This window comes from Cyprinus carpio, chromosome B20 (assembly GCF_018340385.1).
Source record: "Cyprinus carpio isolate SPL01 chromosome B20, ASM1834038v1, whole genome shotgun sequence".
Classification (NCBI taxonomy): Eukaryota; Metazoa; Chordata; class Actinopteri; order Cypriniformes; family Cyprinidae; genus Cyprinus; species Cyprinus carpio.
The window spans coordinates 14,954,772-14,973,366 of NC_056616.1; the positions used below are offsets into that span (position 1 = coordinate 14,954,772).

General features: G+C 37.1%; 2 protein-coding genes across 3 annotated transcripts; one reads left to right on the top strand and one right to left on the bottom strand.

Annotated features, from left to right (window-relative positions):
• Positions 1–151: 151 nt before the first annotated feature.
• pfas (phosphoribosylformylglycinamidine synthase) lies at positions 152–13,468 on the top strand. Of its 2 annotated transcripts, none has more exons than XM_042746378.1 (29): positions 152–309; positions 846–985; positions 1,415–1,547; positions 1,646–1,751; positions 1,846–2,044; positions 3,720–3,825; positions 3,920–4,060; positions 4,145–4,269; positions 4,728–4,856; positions 4,945–5,076; positions 5,167–5,295; positions 5,731–5,804; positions 5,957–6,113; positions 6,199–6,260; positions 6,344–6,505; positions 6,588–6,692; positions 6,898–7,029; positions 7,355–7,585; positions 7,976–8,156; positions 8,605–8,688; positions 8,794–8,949; positions 9,108–9,227; positions 10,106–10,251; positions 10,383–10,590; positions 10,678–10,769; positions 10,941–11,055; positions 11,307–11,453; positions 11,571–11,711; positions 12,980–13,468. In XM_042746378.1, the coding sequence occupies exons 2-29, from the start codon at positions 862–864 to the stop codon at positions 13,285–13,287; spliced, it is 3,945 nt and encodes a 1,314-aa protein (XP_042602312.1). In that variant the 5' UTR covers positions 152–309; positions 846–861; the 3' UTR covers positions 13,288–13,468. The 2 variants fall into 2 exon arrangements, with proteins under 2 accessions (XP_042602312.1, XP_042602313.1); XM_042746379.1 differs by having other exon boundaries at positions 165–365; positions 845–985.
• Positions 13,469–14,172: 704 nt separating this feature from the next.
• si:dkey-183n20.15 (RING-HC_RNF170 domain-containing protein) lies at positions 14,173–18,469 on the bottom strand. The gene is made up of 6 exons (XM_042747013.1): positions 18,366–18,469; positions 17,333–17,399; positions 16,881–16,989; positions 15,817–15,890; positions 15,191–15,301; positions 14,173–14,727 (listed from the first exon to the last, which is right to left on the bottom strand). Exons 1-6 carry the CDS (start codon positions 18,392–18,394, stop codon positions 14,422–14,424), a joined length of 696 nt encoding a protein of 231 aa, XP_042602947.1. The 5' UTR covers positions 18,395–18,469; the 3' UTR covers positions 14,173–14,421.
• Between the last annotated feature and the right edge of the window lie 126 nt (positions 18,470–18,595).

Consider the following 18,595-nt stretch of genomic DNA (forward strand, 5'->3'; position numbering starts at 1 on the left):
ATTTGGGCCTCAATTATCAGTATGTTCATTTATTGTTTCCATTCAGATGAGATAAGAGTCACTGATGTCTACTGGAAGTTGGATGCCAACCGCCGGTAAAAAAGAAAGAAGAAGAAGAAGAAGAAGAAGATGTCTACTGGTACCATCTAATCAAGCACAGATATGTGCGCATGCGCATAGAGGCTGGTCCTCGTGGGGGAAGGTTCCTGTTTAATCCACTGACGCACGTGGAGCTGAGTGGCGTCTGCAGTGGTCAACATCATCACGCATCTGACGAGTCCAGCAGAGGACAACTCGAGGAGCCGTTAAGTAAGATACTTGCTTACCATTTCGAAGCAGAGACAAGTTATAAACATACTTGTTTTGCTAAGTTACCATTACAGTATTTATTGTTAATGGCTGTGATATAATATGCACCGAAAAGTTTGTAAACTAACGTTACTCGCAGGCTATTAGTTACTTCTCGACAAACTTCTCAGTGTTCAGTTAGTACTTATCAGTATATGATTCCTTATCGTTTACAGTGCATACTTTTAAGAGTGTTTGTCGTTGTATTATTAATTTATTCGTGCCTGAATAGGTGACCTCTGACTCTGTCTGCCTTGTGATGCAACCCACAAATTATTTGTTTGACCCCTGACTTAGTTCATCCTTTAGTCCCCATTGAAGCCAATCATTACTAGTAGTCTAAAACCTTTCTCTTTGAAATAAACTAAGCTGAGTTTTTATTATTATTATTGACTGCTGGTAAATTTAAGGCAAGTCAGGAAATGCTTTCCCTATTATGCCCCAGTATGCACAGTGAAAGAAAGTGTGGCACACTAGTTATTAATATTCTCTTTCAGTCTTTCTTTCAGGATCATGACTGTCGTGCGGCTCTACAGAAGAGAGGAGACCGGGGAAGGTCGGGTCATACGAAGAATCACACAACTGTATCCAGATGTCACAATAACAACAGAGCTTTGCTACAATGTAGAGCTGGACGGTGAGAGAATATTGTATAGAAATAGCTCAAAATTGAAATCACAAATATTTGCATTCCATTTTACAATACATATTGTTTTCAAAGTCATAATAAAAGGAAACTAACATATATAACAGTATAAATGTTGCAAAGTTCTTAATTAATGAAATGAATACAATTTCAGCTGTAAAGCAGCTCTAAAAAGACAATAGACATAACTCGCTTTTAAAGCAAATCTGTTTCAGCTGGTTCAGTGTTGATACAGTTTAGTTCAATAACTGTCCTTGTTGCAGAGTTGATCGATTATGAAACAAATTAAATTCAGCTATAAAGCAGATCTAAGGATAACAATAGTGTCATCATGTGGCTCAGTTTTGTTCAAGTGTTGTTCTCATCCATTAGTGTCTTTCTTCATCTTTGTCATCCCATCATCATCTCTTTCTCTCCCAGGGTCTGACTCTTTGAGTTTGGAGCATAAAGGTATTTTGTGCTGGTTGTTCAGTCCTCCTTATTCAAACAGTCTATCTGAGGAGCCTACTTTAAAGCCAGAGGATGGGGCAAGACTGGTGGAGATTGGACCCAGGTAACCTCTACCTATCACTGTCTTATAATGATGGTATGGCATTTTGATCTTTATTATTATTCACATCACATGTTTCAATTATATCTTGACCTTTGTAGGTTGAACTTCTCCACTGCTTGGTCCACCAATGCAGTGTCCATCTGCCGAAGCACAGGTCTGAGCCGGGTGACGAGAGTGGAGCTCTCCCGCAGGCATTTGATCAAGGTCAGCAGAATAGCTTTAAATAGCTTTACATTTAATGTGAGATTTTTTTTTTCACCCATTTTGATTAAACACTCTCTTTTTCATCGCCATCTAGCCCCAGGAAGGACATAATGATGTATTGAAGGACGGAGAGATGGAGAGACTGATTTGCTGCTTGTATGACAGCATGACTGAATGCATTTACTCCCAGCCAATCACGTCTTTTGCTGTTGATATTCGGCCACAGGAAGTATTTGAGGTGGACATTCTAGGAAAAGGTCGTGCTGCCTTAGAGAAGGCCAATGATGAACTTGGTAAGAAATGTTTTTGGAGTCTGAACCACATTTTCTCAAAAAAAAAAAAAAAAAGAATATTTAGCTTGGAGTACCATGGTTTTACCTAGTGAGAGACAGATTAATCAGCCAATAGTTGGTCTGACTGAAATATTTGAAAAATGATTTAATTAACTGCTTTAAGAACTGTGTGTAGGCAGTATTCAGTGATGAGATCTGCAACTCTTCTACAAATAATGATGCAGTATTTTAAGGTCACATGAGGCTTAACATGATTAGAGGAAGAGTAGATGTCACGAGATAAGAGGGGCCTATTTAATTAGATCACGAGGTGTGTGAAAGGAAAGAATGAATGACTGTATGAGAGACAGTATGCCGGTGGGTTACACCAAAGCTCATTGCCTACATCTCAGATTAATAAAGGACTACTGGGTTAGAAATAAAACAATCATGTGACATCCTTAACAGTCCATTAAAATGAAAATGTAGGGCTATTTCTGTTTTAAGAATGGGTCAGAATAGTTTTTCTACATAGAATTGGCCTTTTACTAAGTCTGACCATTTTCTCAGATGATGTTTTGTTCTTTAATGTTTAAAAGTTTGGCGTCAGTAAGATTTATTATTTGTAAAGAAATTAATACTTGTATTCAGCAAGGAGTCAAGGCCATATTAAATTGATCAAAAATGGCATTAACATAAAATAATAAAATGTGCTGTTCTTTTGAACTTTCTGTTAAGCAGCACAACTGTTTTCAACATTAATAATAAGAAAAGTTTCTTTAGCACCAAATCAGCTTATTAGAATGATTTCTAAAGGATCATGTGACTCTGAAGACTGGAGTAATGGCTTCTGATAATTCAGATTTGCCATCGCAGAAAGAAGTTATATCATATCATAAAACATCTTTTAAATTGCAGTTATATTTTACAATGTAACAGTTTTTACTGTATTAATCTTACCGTCCTCAAACGTTTGAACAAAAGGTTATGGAATATCTCTGTGTTTTGATAGTTTTAAATGCAATTTTACTTAAATTATCCAAAAAAGCAGTACAGATTTGTTTTTGTGTCGCTTACAATAGCACTTTTTTTTAAAAAAAAACAGCTAATTTAAGTGTTTATGCTATTATTATAAATCAATGTTAACATCATCATTGTAGTATCAAAAGTAAGTTTCATTTTGCATAAAAGTTTCATTCACTTACAGCAATTTTATGACTTGTAATATTGTCCACCTTATTTTTCCCTTAAGAGCAGGCGCAGCCATTTGTAAATTTAATGGGACTGCCTTCCGGTGTCATTCACTTTCAGCTATTTTTAGTTGTACAAAACAGCTTGTTTAACTGCTTGATATTGCAAACTGGTGTCTTATCATATTATTTTAATGTATTATCTTAATTATGAACAGTTTTGTCATTTACTGGACTTTGGTATTCTTCTCGTTATTTCCCTGCTGTGGCTAATGAACTGGAAGTCTCACATGTTCACAGAAAATGGCTTATTTCTGCGTTGAAAAATAAGGCAGACAGCATGTTCTGTAAAACTTGTCTGGGTTAGCAGTAAGTGGGGAGGAGCTTAGCAAGGGTCAGTTTAGTATATTTTGTTTTTGCATCCCTTTCTGATTATCTTTTTCTTCTTTCCATGTTTATCTGGTTGCTTTTTGTCTGTCTGTCTCTACTTCTGCATGTATGAGCAGGGTTGGCGTTTGACTCTTGGGATCTGGACTACTACACTGCACTCTTCCAGAGGGTGAGAAGAAATCCCACCAGTGTAGAATGCTTTGATCTGGCTCAGTCCAACAGGTGTGTGCTCTCCAGAAAATAAACACCAAAGGAAGTCTTTAATCTGCAATAAACATGTACAATGACAATCTCATGCTCTCTCTCTGTCCTGCAGTGAGCACAGCCGCCACTGGTTCTTCCGAGGGCGAATGATCATTGATGGAGAAGAGCAGAAAGAGACACTCTTTAGTCTTATTATGGGCACCCAGCACCATAGCAATCAGAACAATGTCATCAAATTCTGTGACAACAGCAGGTTAGATGCTTCACTGTGAAAGTCAACTCATTTGAACAGCGCTTGGGCAGAATTTCTCAATATGTGGTTCTTGTGTGTTTGTAGTGGCATTAAAGGCATGGAGCTGGAGTGTATGTATCCCACAAACCCTGCGCAGGCCTGTCCATACAAAACCCGACGTGCTACCAGACACGTCATCTTCACTGCAGAAACGCACAACTTCCCGACCGGTCTGATCCTGAATACATTTAACCTGCTTGCTTATTTACAAATGTGTAGAGGCCAACCTAAATTAATTTAAATGAGAATTAAAATAGTTATTACTGACAGCATGATCAATAAGCAAAATATTCAAATATTTTTGCTAATATTTCAATAATATAATGCATCAAACAGTGCTATGTTTTAGAAATAGATTTATTTATATACTATAACAGTATTTTTATATCTAGAATTAGCTTTTATTTGTATATTTTCAGTTTTTTAATTTCTTAAAATAAGTTCAATTAAGCTTTCATAATTGTGTGCTTTTGTTTTTTATTTTTATTTATTTTTTTCAAGGAATTTTATTTTTGTGCAATATAGTATTTTATTTTTTTTTATATATATATATTTTTAGTTTTAGTTGACAATTACAACAACAGTAACGTTTATATTTGAGTCATAAAATGCTCTTTATTATTCACAGGTGTTGCTCCATTCAGCGGAGCCACCACAGGTACCGGTGGACGGATCAGAGATGTGCAGAGTGCTGGAAAGGGTGGTCATGTGATCGCAGGCACTGCTGGGTACTGCTTCGGCAACCTGCATATCCCAGGTAAGCCCTAAAACTCAGCTCAGTTCATTCTTTGCCATATTTTATTTCTAAGCTAATTTTTCCATATCTGGATCTTTTCTCTTCTTAGGGTTTGTGCTCCCGTGGGAGGAGGAAGGTTGGGAGTACCCATCCAGCTTTGCTCCTCCACTCCAAGTGGCCATAGAGGCCAGTGATGGAGCCTCTGACTACGGAAATAAGTTTGGGGAGCCAGTTCTAGCAGGTGAAATATAACAGGACAGTTGCCATCTGTTTATTTGCGGTTATTAGCTTGTATCTATAGTTGTTTATTTGTTCTTTTCTTTCCCATTAGGCTTTGCTCGTTCCTTTGGGATGCGTTTGGCTAACGGTGAACGACGGGAGTGGATCAAGCCGATCATGTTCAGTGGTGGGCTAGGCTCTATTGAGGACCAGCATGTGAAGAAAGAACAGGCTTTACCAGGTACGCAAGGAATAATATACACCTAATGCACCATAATTTGTTTCAGAATTTCCATTTAGAAATGGATTTATTTATTTCTGTAGTGCCAAAGCTGTATTTTCTGCCGCCATTACTCCAGTGTTCATTGTCACATGATCTTTCAGAAATCATTGTGATGTGCTGATTTTGGTGCTCGAGTCATTTCTTATTATTATCAATGCTGAAAACAGTTACTGCCATTTTGTGGAAACCATAATATAATTTTCAGTTCAAAAGAACAGTATTTATCTTTACTGCTACTTTTGATTTATTTAATGCATTCTTGTTGAATAAAAGTATTAATTTCTTTAAAAAAAAAAACATAGAACAAACCCCATGGTAGTGTATACCAACAGCTTTTTTTCTCTTTATACATTCTTCCATTTTTTTATTTTTTTTATCTGCTGTCCTGGGCAGGTATGGATGTGGTGAAAATTGGAGGTCCTGTATACAGGATCGGTGTTGGTGGAGGAGCTGCCTCTTCTGTACAGGTACACAAAAATTCCAAATTAAATTAATTTACAAGCTGCTCTAAAGTTCAAGGTTTTTTATGTTTACAGAGCATGTCTGTGAGTTGCATCATTTTTCATAGATTGTGCAATAATGAAATTTAATGCTTACATTTGTGTATGTATTATTGTAGGTTCAAGGTGATAACTCCAGTGCCAGGGATCTTGGCGCAGTTCAAAGAGGAGATGCTGAAATGGAGCAAAAGATGAACCGGGCTCTCAGGGCCTGCCTGGAGCGAGAGGAAGGAAACCCCATCTGCAGCATTCATGACCAGGGTGCTGGGGGCAATGGTACGGGTGGTTTTAATATTAGTATTTCCCTACTCAGCGACACAAATGTGTTATAATGTATAAAAATATCTTGTTATTTGTGTAGGTAATGTGTTAAAGGAGCTGAGTGAGCCTGCTGGTGCCATTATCTATACTAGCAAGTTTAAGGTGAGATAAAGACTTTAATAAAACATCTGTATCTTCATTTTTATGTCAAAATATTTCATATACATATTTACCTTAATGCTCAGAGAGGTGACCCCACCCTCAGTGTTTTGGAGCTGTGGGGGGCGGAGTATCAGGAGAGTAATGCTCTGTTGCTCCACCCCTCTGACCGGAGCTTCCTCGAGAGGGTGTGTCAGAGAGAGAAATGTCCTGTCGACTTTGTGGGCAAGATAACTGGTGATGGCAAGGTGAGTCAAACTACCTTTTTGTAGCTAAAAATTTATTTTGGGACACTTCTTGACATGCTCATGTACATGTTTTGCTCTTTAGATTGTGTTGGTGGATGACCTGTGTAAACAGACCAGTGGGCTTGATAGTGGCCGGTGCCCTGTGGATCTGGAGCTGGACTGGGTCCTGGGAAAGATGCCACAAAAGGTTTAAACTTTACCAGACATGGCCTTAATCTGCTCAAGACTTCATTAAGAAATTGACAAAGTTAGAAATTGTGATACAGTGCACCCTCTCTTGGCTGGTTTTTGTACTGCAGTGTCTAGTCTCCCAAATTTAAGTGATCGAATTATGCTTTTTGGATTTACTTTTATGTTGCTTTCCACTCAGTCAGGTCTACATATCGTTTTAGGAGTTTGTATTGGAGTGCATGGCTGTGTCTCTGCAGCCTCTCTCTCTTCCTGTGGGTCTTTCTGTTCTTCCAGCTCTGGAGAGAGTTCTCCGGCTGCCTGCAGTGGCCAGTAAGCGCTACCTCACCAACAAGGTACAATACTCTCTGCTTAGCACATGCATAATAATATATGACTTTTGCATAGTTGAATATTGTAGTAGTACACAACTGGTAGGCCAGAAATAGGTTGCAGATCTATTCTGTATAATGCAAATTTATACACTTCCAGATATATCCAGACATTAAAATGTATTATCTTGCCATCTTAAATTTATTTCGTTTTTTAATAATTGTATGTAAATATTTAATTAATTTAATTTTAAATATTTAATCAATTAATTGTTTTCTGACATACAGGAATTACAAAGGAATTGAAATATTAAATGCAATCCATTTTACCCAAAACCCTCTGTTCCAGGTTGATCGATCTGTGACTGGTCTGGTTGCTCAGCAACAGTGTGTGGGTCCTCTTCACACTCCACTGGCTGATGTAGCTGTTGTTGCCCTGTCTCCGTTCAGCCTCCAGGGAGCAGCCACGGCAATAGGCGAGCAGCCAATCAAAGGGCTGGTGTCACCAGCAGCTGGGGCTCGTATGGCTGTGGGAGAAGCTCTCACTAACCTGGTGTTTGCAAGAGTGTCTGCTCTCAAGGTGAAGAAGCCTTTGCATTTTTGAACATGTTAAAGGGATAGTTCATCCAAAAAATTCAAATTCTGTCATTAACTATTCACCCTCATGTCGTTCCAAACCCGAATTCATCTTCAGAATACAAATTAAAATATTTTTGATAAAAAAAACTAAAATAACTTTATTCAACAATTTCTTTTATGTCAGTCTTTTATGTGCATTCACAACAGTACCACCGCATGACACGGAAGAGAAAAAATTGATGTCGTTATTTTTGTTTTCTTTGCACACTAAGCATTCTCATAGCTTCATAAAATTACGGTTGAACCACTGAAAAATTATGTGACTCCGTGCATGTAAATTGGGGAAAAACACACACTTGTCACTCAAGGATATCTGTGCATATCTTCTCAGGATGTAAAGTGCAGCGGTAACTGGATGTGGGCTGCCAAGCTGCCAGGAGAGGGAGCGTGCCTGTGGGAGGCGTGTCAGGCCATGTGTATGGTGATGGGTCAGCTGGGAGTGGCTGTGGATGGGGGAAAAGATTCACTCAGCATGGCTGCACGTGTCAGTGGAGAAACTGTCAAGGCCCCAGGTACCAGTGTTAAGCGTATCTGAAGTAGGGATGGACAATAGTCGATTCTTCTAACAAATAAAAAAATGAAGATGGTCACTCATAAATTATAGCAGGATTATGTCACACATGTTTTATACTCTATTGTTTAAAAGCTTGAGGATAGTGGGATAGCTTTTTATTAATAAATTAATACTACTGAATTAAATTGATAAAATTTGCAGTAAATGCATTTAAAATGTTTCACAAAAATCCAAATAAATGCTGTTTTTTTATCACTATTCATCTGAGAATCCTGAAATAAATGTATCACAGCTGTTTTACTTCAGCTGGGGTCATTAGTACTCAACTAGACATTTGCCCTTACACATGCCTAGTTGTATGTGATTTTTATCGTACAGTAAATAAGACATTTCCTGCATGCATTTTATGTCAAACTAAAAAAAAACTGCTCTCCTTGTGTTTTTAGGCTCACTGGTTATCTCTGTGTATGCTGTGTGTCCTGATATCACAGCTACTGTGACCCCTGACCTGGACGACCCTGATGGCAAAGGTTGATCCTAAATCTTACCACTTTTAACCTCTCATATCAGTCTTATATTTCTGCTAGTATATACTAGTGTGTTCATCTCTCACATGCGCTCTCTTTCTTTCTCAGGTGTGCTTCTGTATGTGCCTGTGAGCTCAGGTAAATACAGGCTGGGCGGCTCTGCTCTAGCTCAGTGTTATGGGCAACTTGGAGACAGCAGTCCAGATCTGGATCAGCCAGACAAACTCTCTGCTTGCTTCAACACAACACAAACATTGATTCAGGGTCAGTATGTGCTGTTATGAATTTTTTGTTGTTGTTTTTTTTAAACTTCATTCATAAACTGATCTAGGAACAGTTTTTGCTCCTCCTCAAATAGGGCCAACTCTGTCAATTCTCAAAGCACAACAGCATTTTATCTCTATACAATCTTTATATTGCAGATCGACTGCTGACTGCAGGACATGATGTCAGTGATGGGGGGCTCATTTCCTGTCTACTGGAGATGGCCTTTGCAGGGAATCGTGGGATAGACGTTGACATGCCTTTAGAAGGCGTTGACGGTTGGTAATAAAAAAAAATAATTATGATTTGAAAAAAAATTAAACTTTTTGTTAAAGCTACTTGTGCCAGCCATCATAAGCCAGTTTCCATCTACTTTTTCTTTATAGTCTGCATAGAAAATAACAACGTGCAGTTTGGAAGTTTTTTTCACATAAATTGCGTAAACTGATTTGAGGTGTATACGTTGGTATTATTTATGTGCTATTAGCGTATTTATTAATATTTTGAGTTGGCATTTATTTAAAAAAAATATTTTTATGTAAATCAGTGTTGTACTAGTCACGTACCTGTGCACATCCTTATTTGTGTGTGAATTTTTTTGTTTTTGTTTTTGTTTTTTTATTATTATTTATTTTATTTATTTAATCCAAGGGAAGACGTTCCATTATCTTTTATTAAGGGATAATTCACCCAAAAATGAAAATTACTCCATGATTTACTCAGCCTCAAGCTTTTCTTCTTTCCGTCGAATACAATTGAAGTTATATAAAAAAATGTCCTAGCTCTTCCAAGTTTTAGAATGGCAGTGAATGGGGGTTGAGATTTTGAATCACAAAAAGTGCATTAATCCATCATAAAAAGTATTCCACACAGCTCTAGGGGGTTAATAAAGGCCTTCTGAAGTGATGCATTTGTGCAAGAAAAATATTTTTTATTTAAAACTTTATAAAATATAGCCTCTAGCCTGCGCTAACTGTTGTACACGTGTTCATGAGAGTGTGGTGTTCCAGCAGATGATGTTGGCGTTGTGTAAAAAAATTCAGTGAAATTCGTGTTTTTGCAATTATTCCGATTTTTCACAAGATTACATTTGCAGCTGCGATGGAAACATAGCTATAGATATTTCCTCACGTCTCTCCTCATTCCTCTCTTTCAGTGATGGAGGCACTTTTTTCAGAGGAGCTCGGTCTGGTTTTGGAGGTGTGCGAGAGAAACGCATCGACTGTCTGTCAGAAATACACACATGCTGGTCTCCTCTGTCACAGAATTGGCAGAACTTCTGGTTTTGGACCTGATGCCAGGGTGAGCGGAGTTCTTTTCACCTGAAAGCATTTGCATGGATTAATGGAGCTCAGTGGAATATTATTGGACCCTTAGTAATTTCAGAGAAAACATTTAATAACTGCTGATTTCTTCTCCATACTGCCTTGTAGGTCAGAGTGAGTCTGTGTGGACAGGAAGTGCTGAATGAGCGTCTTCCCACACTTAGGGCGATATGGGAAAGCACTAGTTTTCAGCTGGAGCGACTGCAGGCTAATCCACTGTGTGTCCAAGCGGAAGAAGAAGGGCTTGCTTCTCGCACACAGCAGTACCTCAAGCTCACCTTTGACCCTTCCCAAACACCCATCATTAAAGAGCTCTGTGAGTCCATGAACCCATTTCACAATCTTAAATCTTTCCCATATTCATACTTGACCTGTATGTTAAAATATTTGACTTGCGTTTCAGCTTCAGGGAAACCTTGCGCAGCTGTTTTGAGAGAGGAAGGCAGTAACGGAGACAGGGAGATGTCTGCTTCTCTGTTCATGGCAGGATTCGAGGTAAAGACACCTACACAAAGAAAGATTAAAGAATTGCGTTTTTAAATGTATATGAGTTGGAGTTTGTAGTCCGTAAAATGCTGCTTGTTTGATTTTAAACTTTTTCATTTTAACTGCTAACAAGGCTAAGTTGAATTAATTTTGACATTTTTTTTCTTGTATTATCTGTAGGTGTGGGATGTCACAATGCAGGACCTGTGCTCAGGCTCCATGACCCTTGACCCCTTCCGAGCTGTGGTGTTTGTGGGTGGTTTTAGCTATGCAGATGTGCTGGGCTCAGCTAAAGGTGAAAATCACACTATTGCATGTTGCAGCAATCTTACATATCACTGCTGAACTGTATGTTAGTTTTGCTCTATGATGATAACACGCATCAACTCATCCCCACCATTGAATGTTCATATGACCTTAGATATGTGACTCAGGTCATAGGTTATTTAGTAGTGGCCTTGCCACTCTGCCTACTGAAAATGACTGGGTCTTAGCACTTGTTCTCCAGCTGATGATCAAAAGCTTTGACTTTTTCTTATTCATCAGGGTGGGCTGCCACAGTGACCTTTAACCCCAAGGCTCGTGAGGAGTTTGAGCGCTTCCGCAATCGTGATGACACGCTGAGTCTAGGAGTGTGTAACGGGTGTCAGCTCATGGCTTTGCTTGGCTGGGTGGGTGAAAGAGAGGATGGAGGTGAGAAAGAAACCTTTTTAGTTTCACCATATGTAAATACCAGCAACAGCCTCAAGAATTTACCTTGTTCCTTTTATTTTGATCAATTAAATATTTTTCAATTATTTTTTATTGTAGGTTCTGATGTTACTCTGACCCATAATAAGTCTGGTCGGTTCGAATCAAGGTTTGTGAGTGTAGGCATCCTGCCCTCTCCGGCCATCATGCTTAAGGGAATGGAGGGATCTGCTCTGGGCGTTTGGGTTGCGCATGGAGAAGGTTAGAAATATGTTCATTGTAACACTATACTTGACAAGTGCATTTACTTCTGTTGCAAGTGAGTATGAAGACCACAAAAGTATGAGACCACTAGAAAAATAAGAAACCATTATTTTTATATATATATTTTTAAAAAATAGTTTTAAAAATATACTTTTTAATAGTTTTTTTTGTTTGTTTGTTTGTTTGTATGTTTTTTTTTATAAATTTATATTAGACTTTTTAATAATTATTTTCATCATAAATACAGTGGTGGCTAAAATTATTAGAACACCTGACAGGTCTAAAAATATTGTGGTATACTTTCTTATTTATGATGCCATCAATGTTCACTAAGTCACCTGTACCTGAGGCTGAAATGGCACCCCACACCATTAAACTATCCCCTCCTTTTTAAACTTTTGGCAAGAGACACTCGTTTTTATATCTCTCCCCCTCCCTCTGTCGAACACCACTGATAAGCTACTACTAAATATATTGTAGAAACATATATTGTACAGCTGCTTTGCAACAGTTTGTATAGTGAAAAGCTCTATACAAATAAACTTGAATTGAATAATGATGACTGTAGATATTTCATTAATTTTTATGGGTATTGTAATGGCCAATTCAACAAAAACAACTGAAACCTCTTAATATCCCAAGTGTTCTAATATTTTTGGCCACCACTGTATAACTAATTTTAAGTTAAAATGTTTAATTTTTTAATACATTTTTTTTTATCAACATTAAACTGCTAGTTTGTGTTAAAAGGTTTATTTTACCATTTATTTAATTTTTAAATCACAAAACTTGCCCTGTTTGTTAGGTGTATTGTTAGGTAGAGGCATCATTTAAGGTTTATAGTTAGATCTCTTTGTTGTTCCTATTGAGTGACTTTTTGAAATCAAACGTCATCATGAAATGAAATCAAAGTTGACTTTATTTACTTTGTTAGCGCACATTGCTAGTCTTGAGGAGAACAATTAATCCATGCAAGTTAATCCACTGAAAAAAATATATTTATTGGTAATCTTTAATCAAAATCTGAACATTTGCTTCCACTCTGGAATGGCATTCCATCACCGGATGACGTCAGTTTGACAGATTGGGGGGAACCATGGCCCTCCAGCCGTTAGTGAGAGATGGAGAGGAGGAGGGCTAAAATTAAACCCTGCCCTCTATTCAATATTCCGTTTCAGTTGGAAATATGTCACTACTCTGAAATAAAGTTGGCAGCAATTTCCGGTTCACATCGACTTTAAAAACTCCTTTCGTTTGTTCTACAGGTCTGATGCAGTTTCGTTCTCCTGAGGCTCAGAAGAAGCTGATCGGTGCCTCTTTGGCTCCTCTGCGTTATGTGGATGATTCGGGAACCCCGACTGAAATCTATCCCATGAACCCCAACGGTTCTGCACAAGGCGTTGCAGGCCTCTGCTCAGCAGATGGCCGTCACCTGGCTATGATGCCCCATCCGGAGCGGGCCGTCCTGAGCTGGCAGTGGGCTTGGGCCCCTCAGCACCTCAGGGGATCACTGGAGGCCTCACCGTGGCTTAGCATGTTCCGTAATGCGGCAGTCTGGTGTCAGAGCTCATAGAGATATGTTACTGTACAGTTGTGATAGTCAACTAAACAAATAGGCTAACTAGACAACTTAATAAAGGGATAGTTCACCCAAAAAATTGTCATAATTTACATGTCATTTTAAAGCTGTATGCATCTTTCTTCTGCTGAACCCAGACATACAGTATTTTTAAGAATGTTGATAATCAAACGGTTTTGGTTCCCATTGACTTGCATTGTAATTTTTGCCAATACAATGAAAGTCAATGGGAACCAAAATCGTTTGGTTATCAACATTCTTAATATGGTTTGAAATGACATGAGGGTGAGTGAATGACAGAATGTTCATTTTTGGGTGAACTACTGCTTTAATATTCTTGTTTAAAAAATTTGGGATGTTCTTAGACTGACTTTTTGAAATCTTAAATTTCCTACATACAGACTTAGTTTGTATTCAAGTAGAATTAACATGTAGAGTCCTGCTGCAAACTGATGCATCAACATATACGTCTAAATTCATAATAGGCTCTTTATTGAGCATTTTTGAGATATAATTAAAATGTAATGGCTGATTATCACCATTTTTCAATTAAAAATCCAAAATATACATTCCAGAAATTATTAACTTTGCACTGAGAAAAGTTTTATTGATGAAACACTCTAAATTTATGTGCTACGTGAATTACATAATCACCATTTTTAATTTAAAAAAGCAAAATATACATTCCTGAAATTATTCAGCTACAAGTTTTTGATGAAACACTGCAAACAACCTTCAAAAGCATTTAATAAATTCCGGATTATAAAATGTTTGTCGTGTGTGTGTGTAAGGGAAAATGCACAGTTTGAATCAAGTATTCAGACGCCATAAAAAAATTAATAAATTTATATATATAAATATTTATTAGAAACTTGCATACAGTATTTACAAAACCACTTTACATTTATTATATACAATCTGTCTTTAATAAAACACCTTAAATTTCTGTTTTTAAAACATAAGAACTCCACTCATCTCATTTAGTGCTGTATGTCTATTCTAGACACCATCATTGAAAATCCATGTTCAATAAGATCAAAGTGCAGCAGACCATAACACTGTTAACCTTTGCCAACAAGGTTGATTAGTGTAATTTCAACATGCTAGTAAGCACACCATCACTGTCCTCTACAATGTGTCTGTCAGCACACCCTGCGTGACCAAGTGTGTTCTTGTCCTCTGCGGCCCCATCTGCTGGTTGATGTTGATAATGCAAATGATAAGAAGGAAGACCACTACAAAATCATCCAGCGTGCCCAGCACACTGCTCAGTGGCCCAGGAAGAGTCTCCAGTGGGGAGGCCAAAGACATGGCAGCACCAAATCCACAGACTGCCACCCTCAAGAGAAACAGACACACCAGGCCGCCCATGTTCCCCAGCCATCGCACCAGAAAGAGCAGGAAGAGGGGTGTATCGCACAGGTAGTCCTTCACCTAAAAAAGAAAAGGATGACAATCACACTGTAGCCTATGACCTAGCACATGGGATATCAGTGTGTGCTGCGTATCTGAACAATAAAAACATGTCCGTGGGAGTCTTCCAACTGTAGGAAACTATGTCCTTCCTGGCCTGAGGTTTCACAACCTTTTGTGGCATCGGGAACTAAAATAGGTGTGGTGATGTGATATAGCCCAGAGCAAATAAAATAATAAACTCTCTGCTGAGAAGTAATAAGGGTAACTGTACAAATTTACTGGGAGTGGCACGAGTTTGTCAACACAAAGAATGGTTATATAATGTAGTTTTTCAAGTCAGCCGTCACCTGTCTTTGGGAGCATTACAGTAGCTACAATCGCATTGTATCCCAAAGAACAAACTGATATGATTTCCGTCTGACATGGAATTTTAAAAAAGACACATTATTGCTTTAGACCAACTTTGAGAACATGTGTATACCTGTCTTGGTGCTCCGGAGTAGCGCTTGTTATAGTCTCTGACATGTTTGAGCACTTCTGTCTCTTTACAGTCAGTTCTGGTCTCTCTGAAGAGATGGCACATCTTATTCACCTGAGAATAAAGAAAGAATAAAAGACAAATAAAATGAAAGCTTTACCTTTTCTGACACACACACACACACACACACACACACACACACACACACACACACACACATATATATATATATATATATATAGTAAAAACAGTCATTGTGAAATATTAATACAATTTGAAATAGCTGTTTTCTATTTTAAAATCCTTTAAACTGTAATTTACTCCTGTGATGGCAAAACTACATTCAGCAGCAATTACTCCAGTCTTTAGTGTCACATGATCCTTGAAAAATCATTCTAATATGCTGATTTGGTTCCTTAAGAAACATTAATTATTATTGTCAATGTTGAAAACAGTTGACAATAATAGAAAAATAGAAAATTGTCATTCACTACCATTAAACGTTTACGGTAAGTAAGTTTTAAGAGAAAGAAAAAGTTTTATTCAGAACTAAAATATAAAATAAACATAAAATAAAATGCTTTTTTTTTTTTCTTCAAGAAGCGTATATCAGCTAAGAAATCTCTTACCGTCTGTCTGCACAAAGGACAGCTGATGGCATCTAACCAGGAGCAATGTTTCCAGTAAGATATCAGACATGGCGCTAGATAGGGAAAGAGACAGAAGATAGATAAGCGTGGGCCTCTCCTTTACCATGTGCCAGAAATGTGTTATTATTTTCAATAGGTCATTCTAAACGATTTTTATCAGATACAGTAGATCAAAATAAATGTGCTTTTCTACTGAAATGCATTGGCTTCAGTGATTCAGAAATGTAATTTGGATTCCACCATTCACATCATGTTAAAACCACACAAAAATATGGTTTGTTGCTATTTATGTTTTGATTCAGGTAAATCTGGCACATCATATTCAATTTTTTTTTTCTCAATAGCAAGTATTTAACATAAAGTAGCTGGTCAGGTTCACTACTTTTTATATATTTAGTAGAGTTGATGTGACTAGAGGGAATTATAATAAAAAAATATTGAACAGGTAATCAAACCTGAAAGAGACATGCAGCACATATCATTATTGTTATGTCAAATTTTTGTTGCTTGTATTATCTTTGCTACTCTTTATTTCAGTCTCTTTAATGTGCTGATTTAAAGTGCCTGTGCCGCAAGAATTACGAACAGTTTAGAATTTTGTATTAACCTTGTAGTTTACTATTCCATTTACATTTAGAAATGTAAACTAAATGTAGTTTACTATTAACATAAATCTACAAATATTCCCTGTCTGAGTGTGTATTCACGTGATCTGGGTCAGGTGAGAGGCTCGGCTATCGTAACTACGGCAACAGTATAATATTAAACTCCATATATAACACTGTGGAGTCACATGACTGGGTAAGTGTTCAGTGCTTGGAGTGTAAATGGCCACCACCATCTGCTCTCTCACAGTACACCAGTTACATTAGTCTAAAGTACCTTCAGCTAAAGTAAACCAGCATGATGATTAACATTGTAAAACACTGGCATGAGATACTGTGTATGCAAATGTATTTCTTTTTATCTTTTTAATTATTTATTTTTTATTTTATTTTTTATTTTTTTGTAGTGATGTGTGTTTTAAATAGGTTTATACACACCACAGAATAGATGCCCACAGTTCGTCTCTACTGGATAGCTGGCGATCTGTAAACAGACGGGGCAGTGATTGTCCCTCTTGCCTGCTGGCAACCACATTTTAGGTAAATCCTGCAATCATAAAATTATTATTAAATTATTCATTTGGATTAATATTCACTTTTCCAAATTCTTAGAGTAACACTATTTAAATTTTTTTTTAAAAAAGCAATAAATGAAATTTTATACAACATATTTTATACAAATATCGCTCTGTTACACGTGTCATTTATTTCTAGGATAATGTTTGATTTTGTAGTATTGCAGTATTTTACTGAAATAGACATTTCTAATTGAAAATGCTGCATTTAATTATAAATAATGAAATAAAATACACAATATAATAATTTTTCTAGTAGTCCTCAGACTTTTGGAGGCTAGTGCATGATGTGTGTGTGGGAATGTGTGTATTCACCTCTCTTTTGTTCACGTGAGGATTGTGTGGCTGGCCTTGACTCCTTATCTTTGAGAGAAGAGAGGACTCAGAAGTGAGAGATACAGTTATTAAAATGCAATACTGATTTTATGTTCAGCCATTCTGTTGAACTGAGAGACTTCAAATACCAAAGCAGGACTAGAGTTTATAAGGTCATCATCATTATATGTGCAAGGTGAGTTAAAACATCATCATTACAGTATCATTACAGATTTTCTTTTGAATTTCTAAGTAAGCTGTACTGAAAAGTACCTAATTCCTCTTCATTAGAATAAAAACATTTATTCATCTCAACCCGCTTTTCTTTTCTTTTTTTTACACTTTTTATCAATGAGTAGTCTGGATAGGCTGACTGAGTCTGGAAGAGCACGTATGAAATCTAAATTTAGCTGTCTGACACACCTGTGTGTTTTACTCATGCCAGATAACGCAACATCAGACAGCCTTAAAGTACATCACCCTTCGAAATATGTCAGTACTGAACTAACATTTGCCTTTGATATGAAAAGAACTATATTCACATCTTATTATAACTAGATATCCTGCAGTTATGTTATCTTATACAACATCCTATGTCTTTAAAACAGCACAACATTGAAAAAATGATCCTGTGTGAAAGTATTTGAGAATTTGAGATTCTGAGTTCAGTTTAGAATTGAATAAAGTTAGACTGACATGACTGAACTGTCTGATGTCATAATATTTCATTTCTGTGTGGTGCCTTTTATTGCCCCACAATACCATAACACAGTTAACCTGCAGTCTCAGGACACAACACTTCATCATAATACATGTATAGCTATATATAAATATTTCATTATTTATAAAAATGAATAATGCTGCATATCATTAAAATGTTTAAATATAGCCTTATATCAGACAAAATCCTCCAATGGCAGCATTTAAACTTTTAACTTACACAACAGACAGTTTCAGATTGGATTACTGGGCACAAAAATGTGCATGAAATATAATTAATACAAATCTAACAAAATCAGTTTGTCTCTCTCACCTGTTGTGGAAGCTGTGGCTGGTGGGCATGTTTCTTGTTCGTAATTCAGTTGCTTTCTCTTGAGGAAGGCAAAGACTGGAATGCTTTCTCACTACTGCATTGTACACAGTAAATTTGACAGACGGGTTAATCATTAACCAGGGCATCAGTCCCCTTTTTTGGAGATTAGGTAACTACAATGATTCCCTGTTGGATTTTCGAAATTCAGGAAACTTGCTTGCAACCTTATG

Coding starts and splice junctions, on each gene's coding strand:
- pfas (XM_042746378.1), top strand. CDS start 862: ATGACTGTCGTGCGGCTCTACAGAAGAGAGGAGACCGGGGAAGGTCGG. Junction 5,805..5,956: donor GAGCTGCCTCTTCTGTACAG/GTACACAAAAAT, acceptor GTATTATTGTAG/GTTCAAGGTGATAACTCCAG. Junction 6,261..6,343: donor TCTATACTAGCAAGTTTAAG/GTGAGATAAAGA, acceptor CTTAATGCTCAG/AGAGGTGACCCCACCCTCAG.
- si:dkey-183n20.15 (XM_042747013.1), bottom strand. CDS start 18,394: ATGCCCACCAGCCACAGCTTCCACAACAG. Junction 16,990..17,332: donor CTCACGTGAACAAAAGAGAG/GTGAATACACAC, acceptor TTATGATTGCAG/GATTTACCTAAAATGTGGTT. Junction 14,728..15,190: donor ACTCCGGAGCACCAAGACAG/GTATACACATGT, acceptor TTTCTTTTTTAG/GTGAAGGACTACCTGTGCGA.